The sequence below is a fragment of the Falco cherrug genome, chromosome 8, assembly GCF_023634085.1.
Source record: "Falco cherrug isolate bFalChe1 chromosome 8, bFalChe1.pri, whole genome shotgun sequence".
Lineage (NCBI taxonomy): Eukaryota > Metazoa > Chordata > Aves > Falconiformes > Falconidae > Falco > Falco cherrug.
Genome location: NC_073704.1, coordinates 30,282,598 through 30,299,587, shown reverse-complemented (window position 1 = coordinate 30,299,587; position 16,990 = coordinate 30,282,598). Strand labels below are relative to the sequence as shown.

At 40.9% G+C, this 16,990-nt stretch overlaps 1 protein-coding gene across 1 annotated transcript in view; it reads left to right on the top strand.

Moving 5' to 3' along the window:
* CLASP1 (cytoplasmic linker associated protein 1) overlaps positions 1-16,990 on the top strand; it is a 181,222-nt gene that overhangs the window by 147,912 nt on the left and 16,320 nt on the right. Inside the window, exons 31-35 of the mRNA XM_055717670.1 lie at positions 3,206-3,349; positions 4,602-4,708; positions 13,499-13,649; positions 14,680-14,926; positions 15,669-15,862. Of these exons, the coding sequence (XP_055573645.1) occupies positions 3,206-3,349; positions 4,602-4,708; positions 13,499-13,649; positions 14,680-14,926; positions 15,669-15,862 (843 nt within the window). The remainder of the gene's footprint in view (positions 1-3,205; positions 3,350-4,601; positions 4,709-13,498; positions 13,650-14,679; positions 14,927-15,668; positions 15,863-16,990) is intronic.

Genomic DNA, 16,990 nt, shown 5'->3' with positions numbered 1-16,990 from the left:
TGAAGCACATTATAAATGTGATTTCAAGCTAGTGTGGACCTTCCAGCTTTTGAGGACAGTAGTGACAGTCCCTGGTCGCAGAGACCGTCTTTTTAGGTGGTGTTAGCCAGTGTTAAATCTCAAGTAGGAAATTATGGCTGAACTTTCAAATAATAGCTTCTGCCTGAAATAAACCTAAAAGTGCTAGAAGTGGGGTGGCTGAGGACTATTTAAAAAGAACACAGCCAGGGTTAACCCTCATAATTCCAGGGTGGCTTTTGAGAGCTTTACTGGAGCACCACTCCTAGGCTGTAGTAGTACTTGGCTTTATTTCAAAAAGCATTGACTGTAGGTCGTCTTTCAGTCCATGTAAGATTGTAAGCATTGTGAGCAGCTGTTCGGCACTTTGCTCAAAGCCCAGTGGCCTGTTTACAGGCAACAACAAAATTGCTGAAGATCACCCAGGTACACAGAACACTGGCAAGACAGCTCCTAAAGACAAGCTAAGCTGTTATTTCGTGCAAAGGGGAAGGGTGGACACAGTCCTGTTTTCACTAAAGCCAAAACAAAAAGCTGGAACAAAATTGAAGTGACCTCTGGGAGCTCAAACTTCCCTCAGATGCTCTTGTGGCACATCTGTGCTGTTAGTGTTTGTGTGTAGGGTTAAACCATACCAATTAGGTAACCCTCTGCTTCAGAGTGAAGCCACAGGATCCTAAAGTCCCTGGTGGAGATTTGGTGAACACTTTGCTTAGATATGTGAGATGCGTTTTAGACCTCTGGCACACAGGAAAGGTACCTCCAGAGCGTCACATCGTAGGGTGCCTCTGCTGTTGTGCCTGCTTTGCTCTGTTTGCTTAGGAGGCCTCCAAGGATGACTTTATTTCTAAGCCATCAGTGGGAGATATGTGGAACAAAGGTATCTGAAATCCTTTCCCATCTCACTGTGCCTTGGGCAACTCCTGACTTACCAGTTGTTATTTCCAGATATTCTAGTCTCTGAGCAGTCTCAGCTTGGGGACCATGTTGATCACTTTTCCCTTTTTTTTTCTTTTTTTTTTTAAATGTTTGGGTTTTTTTCTTATTTCAATGAATGCGAGATCTGCTTGTTCTGACACAGATCATCTGCATGTCCACTCCCTAACCAGCTGGGATATGCATGCCGTTCACAAATGGGAATGTACTTTGGCATGACTTGTCACTTTGCATTCAGTTCAACATGGTGGTTGTTGTTCTGAGATCTCTTGTTTGCAGTAATATTTTTATTACAGAAAATACTATGCTGGTGAAAACTTAAAAGTTCTCGGATGAAAATGGACAGAAATACACGTCCTTGTTGGATACCAGGCAGGCTTCATGGCAGAATTGCCCAAAACTTCAGGTCAGAGGAGGGTAGAGTATAGAGTTAAGCAAGCCATGGGGAAAATTATCTCCCCGTTTCTTTCATTCCTAGATCTTCAATGTGAAGCGAATAATGACACACTGTGTTTCTGTTCAAGTTAGCAAGAGTTTTGGCAGGAGGCAGCATGGTCCATCTGGAATGAAGAGTCTTGAAGACCTGTTGTTTGCTGTAGTCCTTGGAAGCCCGTTGAGTGTGGTGTGCCTCGGTTTCTTGGTTGGCCGTGTGAAGAGGATGATACTTACCAGACTTCTGTGGATGGAATTTTTTTTATATACAAAGCTGTGTTACTGCAAATTGGGGCTTATAGCAGAAGGGATAGCATAGCTTGAATTGCAGTTTGCACACTGAAACAATGAGATACTTCGATTCCGCTCCACTATGAAAGGGTTTTTGTGTACCCAAGTTCATCATCTGCTCAAGGATTCCACTTCACAGGGAACTGTAGATACACTTTTAATTATTGCAACTTTGCAAACACATTACTTACTAAAAACTCCTTCTTTGAATTGATAAGAACAATGAATGTACAGTTAGCGCCACAACTGTGAATTATATTTTTACCTTCTTTAAAGTTCTTTTTCATTTCTAGGTAGTTTTAGAAAGTTGATCCTCAAAAGGGTGAGGCGCAAGTGTCTGCTGTTCTTAAGCCTGTATGTATGCTGTTCCAAACTAAGAGCATGTGTAGATTTGCTTTTCTGTGAGCCTAAGCCAATGCTTTGTATCCAGATATGTATTTTAGGGGTGGCTGTGTCAATGGCTACACCCCCATTGGAGAAGGTGATGCTGCAGGCCATCAGAAGTCCTTCTTCATTGCTTCATTTTTATTGTTCTTTTAATGAATTTTTAAATATATATGTTTTTAAAAATATTTTCAAGGCAAAGGCGGGGGAAAATACTGGAATTGGTGCAATCCACATGGGTTGTATGCTGCTAGGGAAGTCTGGTTAGGAACATGTGATGTTAATTACTCTTGCAGATCTGCGCTCTGTGATTTATTCTGTTTCCATGCCCATTAGGTTCCATTGTCTTAGTTCAGGATACGCAGAGCTGTATGTTTGCTAATAGAGTTAGTGGAGATCCTGTTCTGGCAGCTATTCTTCCAGGCAGATAGGGCAAACCCCGTCCAGTGAAATTAATGGTAAAGTTCTTAGTTGTTTCAGTGGTACCCTGGCTTCGCTTACTACGTTTAGGGAATCTAGTGGGGTTTAGCCTGTCCATGGATGAGAGAAAGGTGGTTCTTACCATCCCAGTAGATCTTCCACTTGAGATGGAGTCTTCTGTTGCTGAAACAGCCTCAGTGGTGAGACTCGCAAGGAGAGGTGGGAAAACAGAAGTAAGGATTGTCTGATGAAACAAACTTGTCAGACCCTTAAGAAGTTGGGTGGGAAGAGAACACGCACGCTTAAAATAGAAAGTGTGGGAATGAGAAATTGCACTCCTAGATTCTTCATACTTATCTGAGCTTCTGGTTTTATTTGTTCCCTGTACATTTTTTGCAGTAACTTGTTCAATTGAAATACTTGCTGGACAGGATGATGGTAAGATTTTCTCTCTGAGTGTGAATAGCTGTATACCTCACATCTGAGGAGTTAACGATACAAATGCAAAAATATATTGTAAGCTCTAAGAACTAAAAAGTTAACTATAGTAGTTAGCAATCCCTTAAGACACGTCACAAGGTACACATGAAAAATTTGTCTAGTATGGGAGTCTTCTTTATGAACGAAATGCACATCGTTTACCCTAAGGTTTGTTACCAACAGAATGCCTATTTTTTCAAAGAATGAAAACTGATGGTCTTTTCTTTTTTTTTTTTCTTTTCAGGCAGCACAGATAGTCCTGATTTCTCTCTTTGAATTGAACACTCCTGAGTTTACCATGTTACTTGGTGCCTTGCCAAAAACATTCCAGGATGGTGCTACCAAGCTCCTGCACAACCACCTCAAGAACTCCAGTAACACCAGTGTGGTGAGAGGCCCTTGTTCTTGCAAACGCCAGAGCCTCAAAGACTCAAAACCACCAGCAGCTCATTGATAAGCTGTTGCAGATACTCAGTAGCATGAATTATCTGTAACTGTTGTCTTGAAGCAATATGGCAACAGAGGCTTCTGTTTGATGTTGCTTTTATAGGGATCATTAAAACCAAAAACTCATTTATTTTTAAATTTAATATAGTCATAACCAGTAAAAATAATAATAATAATAAAAACCCAACAAACTGAGAAGCGCATGAAAGTTGGGTGTGTGCTTTTGAAAATTCTGCCAGTTAACAATCTTTTGGCCAAAACAGAGATCCTGATACCACAGATTTTCTGGGCTTACCACTACTATTGAAATCAGTTTAATAACAGACATACTGCCTACTAAGACGCTTGCAGGATCTTTCGTTGACCTACAAGGTCTCCTCAGTCTATACCTATTACCTTACGTTTTGGTTTTACGTGAAACTCTTACGTATTTTTATTTCTGTGAAGGAATATGTTAGCAGAGGATTTAAGTGTGCTTGTAAACTTCCCCACAGAGCAGCAAGGGTTAGGGTATTTTTTGCCTTTTTATGTGGAAATCTTGTGAAACTTGCTGGAATTTGAACCCTCCTGTCTTTGCACTTCCATGGGGCAAGCAGCCCTTTGTGTAAGCTACAACTGTAGCAACTTCCAGGCGAGTGGATTGGATTCCCTAGTACTTTCGACTTTCTGTGAAGACAGTCAGAATTGGGAGCAATTTCTACTCATTTTGCTGTGGTATAAATGATGGTGCAGGCCAGTGGAAAAAATAAGTTAGATTGCTTACTTATGTTCGTAACAAGCACAATCAAGAATGCTTTAGACAATGTGGAGAAATAGCTGCATAATTAAATTGCTAAATTGCCAGCGTAATGGTCTGCATACTTTGGAGCCTGGCAAATCTTGTCTGAGAAGCTGGGTATCCTGACAGATTGATAAACCGTTTCTCTGGCAATATTTGCAGGTTGTACATGTTGCAGGTGCTGTGGGTTGTAGAAAAGTACACGTCTGCTTTCTTTATCGTCAGAGCAGAACCTTCGAGACCATATTAATGACTACGTGAACCATGGCTGCAGATTTTTAGGTCCAGAGCCAGAACCAAAACTGCACTAAGCTTGTCTAGTGCAAACAAAGGCAATATTTGGACCTGTTGTTGTGTACTCCTGCCTATGCATTGCAACACGTTGCTAATCCCTGTCTTCCTGCTTCTGTGCCAGGGTTCCCCCAGCAATACCCTTGGTCGGACTCCTTCCCGACACTCCAGCAGCAGAACCAGCCCCTTAACTTCACCTACCAACTGTTCCCATGGTGGACTGTCTCCAAGGTAATGCAGCAGGCTAATTAAACCACTTGCAAAATATTAAAGGATTTCAACACTGAGTGTGCATTTGCAGAATGTGACTCACTTTGAAAGCAAAAACAGGACCAAAAGTTTACAGTAGATTGCTCCAAAGAAACAGGGTGTGAGCATGATTATACATGATTGGTGATTGATTTCAGTGTTCCAGTCCTCATGTTATCTGTGTAATATGAATGTCTTCTCTTATAATACTGACTTTCTTTCATAAGTAGGCCTTCTCCAGAATTAGATTTGTGGGTTCAATAAAGGTAATACTGAATGGCAGCATTAGAAATGAGGTCTTGTTAAGGTTGCAAATATCGCAAAGTGTATGATGACTTTCAGGTCGAGGGTTTCAGCTTGTGTCTATTTTTTAGGTGTGCCCTGTTGATCAGTAATTCATCTGACTGTAGTACAGTGCTTGTGCTGCTGGGAGAAGTGCTGAATCTCCTGTTCCCCTCTTACACTTTGTGAGGGTGCAGAACAGGCAAAGGTGGCAGCTGTGTTTCAGTGCTGAATGCCTCTCAAATCACGCTCCTGGCTGCTCACCAGCAGAACACTGGTGTGATCCTTTGGGCAGCAGGTCTTGTCACAACCAGGCGTTTCACTGAAGGTGCAGATGCTACTCTAGAATATATTGGTCGACACCAAAACATTTTATTGGGCAAACATGGATTCTTGGATATTGGAATTGTATATATTTTGCACCATAAAAACTTAGAGCAGAGGAGATGGGAATTTAGATGGTATGCTCTGGGACCATAGAAAAATTGGAGGAAAGTATTAGGCTTTTACCTGGACAAGCTTTGATTCATGCTGGGAAAGCTTAAAAGCTCTTGCTTTTGTCTGCCTGCCCTCTCCATAGGAGGTCGCTTTCCTTTGTCATGGAAGAGACTTAGAAGGAAACATTTTGGATGAGAAGTGCAGTTTGTAGTCCATTTTAGTAATTTACACTGAAATCTGTTGATCACCCCTGTCATGACATGCGAAACCCTGTCTGGAGGGTTACTTAGAGATGTGAGTTCCCACGTGCCACGAAAAATACAGGCTTTTAGCCTTTAGTGAGTATGTGTACTAATCCAGCAGCATATGAGGAGCACATGGAGATTCCTGAGAAAATTTTGGGTATCTAAATACATCTTTGTGACCTCTAAATCTTCTGTAATCCAAAACTAGAGTGGGAGGTTGCAAGCCAAGGTTGAGATGTCTTATTATGAGTTTTTCAACAAAGATTTTGTTAAGGAATTAAGTTGTAAAATTTCAGGGGAATGGTTCCAACTCTTGCTTCCTTTTTGATTAGTTTGAGCATTGTTGCCCTGATGATGTCTGTCATGGGAGATTATAAACTTAGATAGCTCTCTGTGGTTATGTTGTGGCTTTGCTGGCCATGTTTACATGTGGCACTTACTTTATAAATCCATGAGCTTTTTACCATGCTTTTTAGCTTTGCCACTGGGTTACAACTGTGTTTTGCCACTTCACTCTCTGCTTTTCAATTTGTCTTTGCATTCTCCTTACCTCTTGATGTCAGAATGCACGTATCAAAATATTGATTAAAGCATTCAGTGTATACTTAAAACAAAACTTGCATTTTGTTGTTGCTGTTGTTCTCGAGCATTTTGGGTTTAGTGTTTTTTTTGCCCTGTATGATATGTTCTCAAGGAATAGTTAGAGGGGGCATGTAATTGCAGAGCATTCTGCCATTAAGTTGTCAAGACCAAAAATGCTACTGATGCAATGGGCCAGGAACTTCCTTTAGAAAACAGTCATTCCTTCAGTTTTCTATGGAGTTCTTGGAGATGTTGATCCAAAAATTTAGGTGTCTTTTCAACAAGTATGTCCTGTTCCCTTGCTGGATTTAGTTATTCAAGAGTGATGTGTAAAAGTCATTCTTCTATGATAGGTGAAGGTGGAAGCTGTTGTAAAAGCCCTTTAAAATATTCAGGGGACAAGTTCTACTTTTTTTGGTGAGTGACCTCTAAGCAGTAACAGTAGCTGCAGATTTCTGCCATTTGTAGAAGAGGTGGTGGCAAGTACTGCACATCAGTGGCAGTAGCTTCTGATGCTCTGCTGGACCGCATCCTTCTTGAAAATGTCTTGTGTTTGAACCTGGTCCGGACTTGCAGAACAAAAGAGAATATAGCTCTGTTTCTGAAGAGTTCGTGTGGTCGACCTTCTTTCAGAAAAAAAGGCTTTGAAAGATGTGCTGACAGTTACAGGAAGAAGGGTACACTGTAGTATTGCAGTTGTTGGTATAGATGCTTGTGTCATGTTTCCATTACAAATGCTTGTCCTTTGCTGTTCATCGGTGGTGTAAAATGTTGCTTTTCTCTCTACAAACATGGAAAATAAGCACACCTGAGTCATTCTGATAGCAGTGTAAAAGGCTAAAGATTTCCCCAGTTTCTCTGTGTAGCTCTCCTCCAAAACTACGCTTGGCTTTATGTTTTTATGGAACCCGTTGCTAAGGGGCTGTACCAAGGTTGTGTATGCCCGTTGCTTCCTGGGGTGCTGCATGTGCAGACCTTGCCTCGTACAGGCAGCCTGAGTGCAGTCAGTTGAAGGATTATGTCCAATTCTTAATGCCAACTTTGGTTTTGAGGATTATAATTTCCTTTGAATTTGTTCTTGATGGACAGATTGGAGGAGTAGTCATACCTAAAGACATATACCTTTGGGGCTGGGATATGTGTAGAAAGGATAGGTTGGGTCCTGTAGGAATATAAAAATGCTGCTAAGCGTAGCTGCTCTCCCATATTACTATTTGTGGACTATATCCTCAATATTAATCAGCAAGGCTTTCTATAGTATATATGTATGCCATGCCCTTAGGTCACATTACTTCTCCCATATTATTGCCATCACAACTGAATTCCAGATGACTAATTTTTTCCTTTTTTTGTGTGTGTGTATTTGTGCGTACGTGTATTTGAGCTCTCTGGATAGATTTTCAATGTTTTGGCTGAACTGGACATTGCTGATTCAAACAGTTGACTTACCTATCCACATGATAACAAGTGTCCCCTGATGATAGTGTCTTCAGAAGGGCAATGTGCTTTCAGGGCTTTGGGCAGAGTCCTTCCTTCCGCTTTCATTTGCTCCATCCAGTTCCCCTTCATGACCACTAGAACATATCCACTGCATCTGTGAGTTCTCCATTTGTACTTCCTTTTTTTGTCATGACAGTCTTAGTTTTTTGGGATTGGAGCTGTGGGAGAAAGAGGTGTTTTCTGAAGAAGAAAAGCAGGGGAGGGCACTTGGGAAGACTGAAAATAATAGGGAAAACCCCAGACATCTGACTGAGAGGAAAGAGTGTTTCCTGGGCAATGCTCAGATGAATGGCTTGAGTTTGCGTTGCACAAAGGAAATCTGAGATTTAGTAAATGATGTAGTATGACAAAAAGGAAAATACTAAGTTGTGAAGTGCTCCAGCGTAAGAATACTGTTCTGAATAGCAAATGGACTTACGTAAACTCACAGTGTTACTTTCAGGCTCTAAATTTTCACCTAGAATTCTGTAGGAATATTTGAGGGAATATCAAATGAATAGGTTTGCCCTACTGCTTCTGCCTTCATAGCAGTAGTCCAGAAACCTGTGCATAGTTCCAGTTATTAAAAAAGATAGTGTAGTCTTTCAAAGATCTCTGGAGGAAATGCATCAAAATAAAAGGCTAACAATTTTATTTGGTTGTATAAGTTTACTTGCTTGTTTTTTCACTGACAATAGAAAATACAACTAAAAAATGGAATTTGACTCTCAGTATTAAGTTGAGCAAGGCAAGACATAGAAAAAGAATTAAAATAAGCCACCCACCTTACACAGTAAAGGACAAGCCTGCAGTTTGGTGGCCCATTTGCAGTTGGGTGAGACTAGCTGTGAGGCTTCTGATCAGCAATCTGGGTGTCCGGTGTATTTCCGTAATAGCTACATGTAATGGCTATGTGTTTGATTGCTGGTTAACAAGTGAATTTCTTGACACCACTCTTAATAAGAGTTTTCAACTGGATTTGCTGTTTGCACTGGAAAAATTGTTGACTTGTTTGCCGCTTCTGATCTTGCAATATCTTTCACTTGCATATATACAAATGTGACTTTCTGAGACAGTGTGCTTAAACTTAATAGAAACAAAGCAGTGTCCAGAATACTCTCCCAGCTCAAGCATCTATATTCTTATTTAGAAGATGACTGTAAGAATCTGTGTATCATAAAGGGAACAGGACAAAAACAAACTTTAGATGAATTGGCACATGGATGGATGCCTCGACCCAAAGGTGCAGGATCAAACCAGACCCAAAGGGGCTTGTGGAAGTCTGATGAGAAATCTGAATCGACTTAGATGCTCGTGTCATCCAGTCTTTTCAGGTGTGTCTGCTGGGACCTGGACCAAGTCCCCAATTTACATGACGTTTACACTGTAGGCTGACTTTGACTCATGCATTTTTGGAGTCAGTTTGAAACCTGGTGAAGCAGGATCAGATCTTAAGCCCTGCAGAGGTTTGATGATTGTGTAGGGCCTTGTGCAGGCTCTTCTAGAGGCACCAGGAGCCAAATGTGACGTGCTACCTTTGAGTGTCTGAGAAAAAAATCAATTCCAATTTTCCTTTCTTCCAGGGAGATCCTGTTGCTTGCAAGTACCTGCTTAGAGTTTGAATAGTGATGTGTGGTCAGGGATTGTTTACTTGGAGCATTGTAAGAGTTTCAGAGGCTATATCCATCTGTAAAATTCACTGGTTAGTACAGGCAGGGACTACTTTTGTGTGAACCATATCATTGCGTTAGGAATAAAAGTGGAAATTAATAATGAAGGCAAAGCCAATGACTTGTGAGGCTCAATGGAGTATTCTTGTTTAATTTTGTTTCTATTAATTTTTTTTCTCTCTCTCCAAGGCAGCATGACAGCACTAAGCCACTCAGATTATAGTTTCTTTTTTTTTTCTCCCTCCCTCTCCTTTCTCTGTTTCTTCTCTCTTTCGTTTCTCCTCTGATCACGGCAGTCGGTTCTGGGGTTGGAGTGCAGATGGGCTGTCGAAGCACCCCCCTCCCCTTTCTCAGCCTAACTCCATCCCCACTGCTCCTTCCCACAAGACTTTCAGACGCTCTTACTCTCCCAGGTAACAAGCTACCTGTTAAACCAACTTGTCTGAGATGTCACAGTATTATTTACCTTTCACACTGTGAAATTTGTTCCAATGTGGGAAATGATCTGCGGAAGCTTTGGTTGGAAAAGGCAAAGAGATGATGATAGCTTTCAGAGAGCAGAGATGGCAGGCAGCCACTTGCTGCTTGGGGAAGATGCGGCATGCAAGTGGGGGGGGGGGGAGGGGGAAGGAAAAAAAAAAGGGATTTTTCCAGACCCTTCCTCCCTGCCTGGTTCCTGAATGGGTGTATGTTTCACAGTTGGTTTCCAATGCAGAACACAGTTGCTGAGCACTTTTGGCAGGCACTGGTTGTGTTATGACAGCACAGGGAAGGTTGGCAAGTGGCACATGAGCACTTTCCAACAGGCAAGTGCAGCTCAGTAGTGATTTCGCATCTGCAGTTGTGAATATCCATAAGATGATGAGGATGAAGCTTGCATATATGATTTTACCAGCTTCTTGCACAGTGTGATTGTGGAACATCTTGGAAAATTGTGGTATTTAAATTAAAATTGACCTTACCACAAGACCTGGGGGTTATTGATTGCTGATTTTGACATCTGTTCCTCCTCTGCCCTCGCATTTTGTTCTGGTCTGCGTACAGATCCTTAATCTGTATGCTGGACTAAAGCTGTGTATTGACTTTAATAAAAAACCCCTTCTGAATATAAATCTAATTTGTCAGACTGCTATGTTAAATTTATTTGAATTTTTAAGTTTATACCCTGACAACGTGTAGGTGTGATTTCTTGCTTGTTACCTGAGGAAGGACTGTATATAGACTTGTCTTGAAGCAAGACATTCCTAATGAAAAACTATTGAAAGAAAAGCAAACAGATTGTTCTCTGAGGGCTCAAAATCTGAGAATCTGTGATGTCTGAGAGAGAAAGTAGAATCCCATAGTCTGTACCTCTGTGAATACCTGCAGAATTAAAATGTGAAATCAATGTTCTGACTCTTCTAGGACACTAAGACATCTGTGGAAGAGACCCATGTTGATTTTTGGAGTCAAACTAGTAGGGAGTTTTTTTCCTCCTTTCATTACCTGACCCAAGGTTTGGAGTAATTTGACATACATATTCCAGCCCAGAGCCTGAAAGTGCAACGGGGCGAGTTACTGTGTACTGCTTGAGGATGCTAAACTGCTGATTACTTACACGTACTTTGGATTGGAAACTGAGTTATAGTTTATGGAAGTAAAATGTATTTCATGTCAGACTGGAAAACTGCCAAATTGTATCCTGATAAACTTGCAGAGAGTTGCATTGTTTTAGTGCAGCAGAAGATGGAAAATAATGTTGTGACATCCCTAAACACTACTCATCTCTACTCACTTCTTATTCATCCTGTGACTTTCCTCTAGTTTTCTGCATGGGTCGTAATTTTTTTCCCTTTTGTGCCTTTTTTTTTTTTTTCCTGAAAGGTGGGTGTAGTTCCATTTTATTTTTTATTCCCCCCATCATGTTGTCTGTGAAGTATTCCAGTGCACATGCTGTCAGTAGACATGTGTGTTCACATGTAGATTTTCTGTTCATGTAGAGCACAGCCATACTGTGATCTCCTACACAGGCTTACACTTGACATACAAAATCAATTAGACTCTTTAGGTTTTTATTAAAATGTGGTATGTGCATTGATAAATGCATCGGCTCATTGTCTCTGAGAAACTGCCTTAGTCCTTTGGCATTGCAGAGTCTGTACTTTGATCTGTTCTTTGATAGCAGTGTAGGGCAAAATTCATCCTTGAGGAAAGCAGCAATGATTTTTAGCAGAAGATTTAGTTTCGATATACCTGTGATTATTTCTCAGTTTTGCCGTGGATGTGGTTGTGTGACCTTTGGTAAGTCATGTCATCTCTTGATGTGGGTGTGTGGGTACGGTCACATGTATACCTTCTTGAATGTTGGTTTCATTGTTCATTTAAATATTGTATGAAGAACCCCTTAAGATCTACAGATTAAATGTGCTTGAGCTCAAAAAAAATTTTTTTGAAGATCCTATGAAACAAAGGTATTTCTACCCTGCCTGATGCTTATAAAGAATCTAAAAACTGCCTTCACTTTTGTCTGGAAGGCCGTCGCAGTACGTTAGTGTCATTCAGTTGTCTGAAAAGTCCTAAACACTTTGACTTCTGTAGGTTTATAAACAGTTTTCGTTTCCTGATCTTGGTCTTTAAGTGGTTTCTCTTTCTTTCTGGCCTGACAGGCACTGCTTAAACTTGAGGTGGTGTTCTTTGATTTCTTTGCCAGGATACATGGCACTGGTGCTTGTGTGAGTGTGGTGTGAGTGTGTTGCTTGGGAGCCAGGGGTTGTGGTTATTTTCAGTATGTTAATCCCAAAGGAATCGGGCAGCACCAATCTTATCCTCTGTCTGAAGTTCCTGAGCTTCTTCCAGAAAAAAACCCCGGTGGTTCTAGATATTTAACATCCTACTTAGAGTTCTATTAAAAATAATAGTTGTGTACCCAGGGTTCAGAAGGAGTTTTCTGTACTTTATGATTTTTTTCCCACCAACCTCACAGGGAATCTTTCTTTTGTGGAAAAGGAGCACAACTCTTTGTTCAGCCATCCTCCTCCAAGCCCATCCTGTCATCCTTCCCAACTGTTAAGAAATAGTAATTCAGCCCTGTAGGGAGCCATTTCTTACCATTTATTGACAAACAACTTGATGTAAATGTCTCAAATTCTTTTGGTTTCTTTGCTTCTGGCTCTACTAAGATCCAAGACTCCACCAGAGAAATTGTTCTCAGTTACTGGGTCTCTTCATTAAATCTCTCTTGGAAAACTGATTGTCATGCGAACTCAGCTTCTCCTGGATAGAGCAAAGCCCTGCCAGTAGTGCCTTTTCATTTTCTCCAACCTTGTAGAAGCTTCTCTTCTTAACCACATTTTTTCATCTCATCTGCTCTTGCATGCCAGGCATTTTTTCATGGAACTTAATTTTTGATAACTCCTAAAGGAATCCTAAAATTTGCGTGGCTTTATGCTGCTGAGCAATTTGAGGAACAGACAAGACTGCAAGAAAGCATCAAGTTTGAGTGAGAGAATTCCCAAACTTAGGCTCAATATTGAAATGCATCTGTTATCAAGGCATCACGCAAGTGGTTTTGGTTTTACTACTCTATAAATGAAAGTGGGACATGTTAGACTAAGGTTTATGTCAAGATACATTTTCCTTTCCATTTAATTCTGTCACGTTTGAATCCATTGATAGAATATATTTGATATATTATGAAACTTAAATTTCACTGATTTCATTTTCACCAGCTGTCACAACACTTTGAGTTCTCATAGTGATTGATTTTCTTCGTTTTCCTTTTTAAATAACACCATTACCATGCTGGGGACAGGTTTTCTTTGCTTTACAGAAGCTGTGGAATGTAACAAACAGTGGACCTGTTTTCCCCTCACAGCAATGTAACATCACTGATTTCAGTGGAGCTTCTCCTAGATTTAGCCCCGTTTGACAGGAGACTCAGACCCAAAGTCTGCTTTGGTCCCATCGATGTTTTGTTACAAGTCACTGTTAGAAGGAGCATGCCAAACCATCTGTCTCCAACTTGGCATTGTTTTTGTTGACAATCAAAAGCGGATTCCAATTTCATATGTAACATTTCATATACGTTTGGTCTTTAGTATGCTGGATTATGACACGGAGAACCTAAACTCTGATGAAATCTACAGCTCTCTTCGTGGAGTCACAGAAGCGATTGAAAAATTCAGTTTCCGTAGTCAAGAGGACCTGAATGAGCCGATTAAACGTGATGGAAAGAAAGACTGTGACATTGTAAGTATTTGATTGATTAATGTCCCCAGATAGGTGGAACTTCAAAACATTGTGTTCAGACCTGGCTCTGGATTGTTAGTGTACAAAATCCAGTCATTCCTGCTGTATTCTTAGAAGTGTCTTCAGCTTATTGGTTGCTAACTTCTTATACCTAAATTATGGGGTCCCGCTAACGCTCCCTTCGAAGTCTAGCCTCCTATGAAATGTGCTCACTGGGCTTCTGTGGGTGTCCTATGTATGAAGGAACAGAACTAGCGTTCCTCAGGCTCAGTGGTGGCTTTTTCATGGGGTGTTGTAGTCAGGTCTGTAACGGGAAGTGTTAGCTCTTAAAATGCGTGGGTGGTTTCCCTCACAGGCTTATTACTTCATATGTAGGAAGGACCAGTAATCACTCTGACCACACAACTCGTTTGGTACCTTATGCTGTGTGAACAGTTACAGAATTCTGCCACGTGAGATGCCATCTGTTTTAATTAAATACATGGACTTTAGAATTTACAGGAATCTTAAGCGATGGTCTGTATGGGTCCCTTCCAACTTGAGATGTTCTATGACAGTTTTGCATCCTATCTGGATGAACAAGTTAGCAGATTAAGTTAGCTTTCAAAACTAAAAATTCTTGGTCCAAGATTTTCCTTCAGGAACCTTTTATTGTTCATTTCATCGTTGAGTCTCCTCTGTCAGTGGGTTGCGAAGTTCCCCAAGGAGCGTGTTGCTTTTGCTTCCTTTCCTTTTCTTAGCAAATTGGTACTGCTCCAGAGCTTATGATCTTTGCCAGCTTGTGCAGTTTTAGCAATGTTAACTTTACATTTAGGAATGCTAGCATAGCTTTTTGCCCTATGATCATGAGATCTTTTTGGAATAGTTGAAGTTATATATGGGAAAGAGGTGGTAATCTTAAGTTTTACTCAAGTATTATGTACGTGTAAACAATTCTGTGCCTCTTCATGTTGGTTGATGAACTCCAGAAAAGCTACATTCATCCACAGAATTTGAGTGGTCTTTTCTTTCTCTCTGTTTGATCCCCCAGGTGTCTCGAGATGGTGGCCTTGCTGTGCCTACCGGTGATGTCCGTGGAAGCAGTGACATTGTGGAAGGTGGACGGATGGCTCTGGATAACAAAACCTCCCTACTTAACACCCAGCCTCCCCGCACCTTTTCGGGGCCACGTGCTCGAGAATATAACCCCTATCCTTATGCTGACACAATTAACACTTACGACAAAACTGCCCTGAAGGAAGCAGTGTTTGATGATGACATGGATCAGCTTCGGGACGGTTTGTATCAGCGTATCTTGTAATTCTGCAGGCAGCTTTCTCTGTTTCTGATATATTTGTGTATGGGTAGTGCTCTCAGATACATGCCTGCCCATGCATATGTTGTGTATTAATTTGCATCTGAGTTGAGTATGAAATGCTCTTTGTTCCCATGTACCAGCAGAACCTGATCTGTGGCTATTGAGAAAATGTTATACTGCAATTTTAATTTTTGTTTGCCTAGAGTTTCCCTCAGACTTGTCCCTTAAGCGTCTAAATGCATCCATAGGGACGCTATTTTGGGGACCTCCTACTCTTTATGACTGAAAAATCTCAATAGCTTGTTGTTACTGAACATTTAGCTTCACTTCAGTGATGCTACACCTTAGCTTTGTTATTCTGCAGTACGCTGATGAGTGACTGTACTTTGATCTGAAGGTCATTGTTTTGGGGGTGTGTGTCTGGGAAAAACTGCGGTAATTCTTATCTGGTAGAAGTAGTTACTGGAACTGGATGAAATTCAGTCGTCGTCCCTTCCTGGTTTGTTAGAAACGCTGTGCAGATTCATGAGCTGTGTTCTGAACTCAGGTGAAATTGTGGGCTAGTCAGATTCTCTTGGCTGCTTGGCTGAGACCACCTGGAATTTGGTGCTTTTTTGGGAGGTCCCTTGTTAAATGCACTTTGTTCTGTAGAGGGTTAGTAATCTCGGCAGCTTTGATCTTTCTCCCTGTTTCCCCAAATGATTTGCTGCCATTTGTCCTAGAAGTACCCATTGACCATTCAGATTTGGTGGCTGATCTTCTGAAGGAGCTCTCCAACCACAACGAGCGGGTGGAGGAGCGGAAAGGAGCTCTCTTGGAACTGCTCAAGATCACAAGGGAAGATAACCTTGGAGTTTGGGAGGAGCATTTCAAAACCATTCTGCTCTTGCTGCTGGAAACACTTGGAGACAAAGATGTGAGATGTAGAATTTTGTCTTAACTCTTCTGCACATTGCTTCATCTAGGGTTGTAGTTCCTAAACGCTAGTTTAAATGAAACCCGCTGCATTTGTACAGCATCTTGTCAGGGATGCTGCACTGCTCATTTTTTTTCCTTTTGAAGGTTGACAACTCTGCTTTTGTTTTCAGTGTGCTCAATGATGAAGTGTCCCAGTTTTCCTCCCTCTCTCTGGAGTGTTAGTGACAAATAACTAGGAAATTCAACTAGAATCAGAAAAGAATTTATCTTCTAATCTGGTGCAAAAACTATCAAGATTTCAAAAGCTGTTCCCTCCTGAGTTAGGATGAAGTTACCAGCTCTTAACTGTATCATACCCATTCCCACAAAAAAGAGAATGAAGGTACCCTAGAATAATTTAGGGGTTTTTTTCTCTGTGGTTTAAAGATCAAGGCTATTAGATCTCATGGGATGGGTCTCTCAATGTCATCAAGAACAAACTGCTTTTATAGGGGATCTTGTTTTGAAGTATTAAAAATAAGCTGTGGTATTAGCACATCTTTGTATGTGATAGTTGATCAGAGTGGTAATTTACAGGCTGGACTTTTACTTTTTCCACTTGGGGCTACTTGTTCAGCTATTTGGGTGAAGGCTCAGCACCCTGCTGCACCTTCACATCAGAGCCATGCTCCACCTGAATGTTACAATATTTAGGCTTCAGAGCACTCAGTTCTTTTTTTTTTTTTTTGTTTCATCTGATTCAAAATTCATTGTATTTCTTATATTCCTTGTAAAGTATGTGGCGCACACTCGGAAATACTAATTCTGAAGCAGTGTAGGTGGCTGACACTTTCTCAGTTGTTGTTTGTAGTATGAGCATGAGCTGCTCTAGTTGCACATGTGAATTGTGCTACTGCATGAATTTTGCAGATGAACAGTGAAGGACATGCTTTAAAGGCTGAGTATAGAGTAAAGTAAGTGTTCCTCTGCTGAAATGATAGAATCTATTTGGAGTGGCCACAGGCCAAAAGCTTAATATAACAGTTGTGAAACTGAAGCAGGTGTTACAAATCCATTCTGGTAATGATCTTTTGATAGAAAGGATTAACACATAGGCCAGCGTTGACTACAATGACTTAACCGTTCT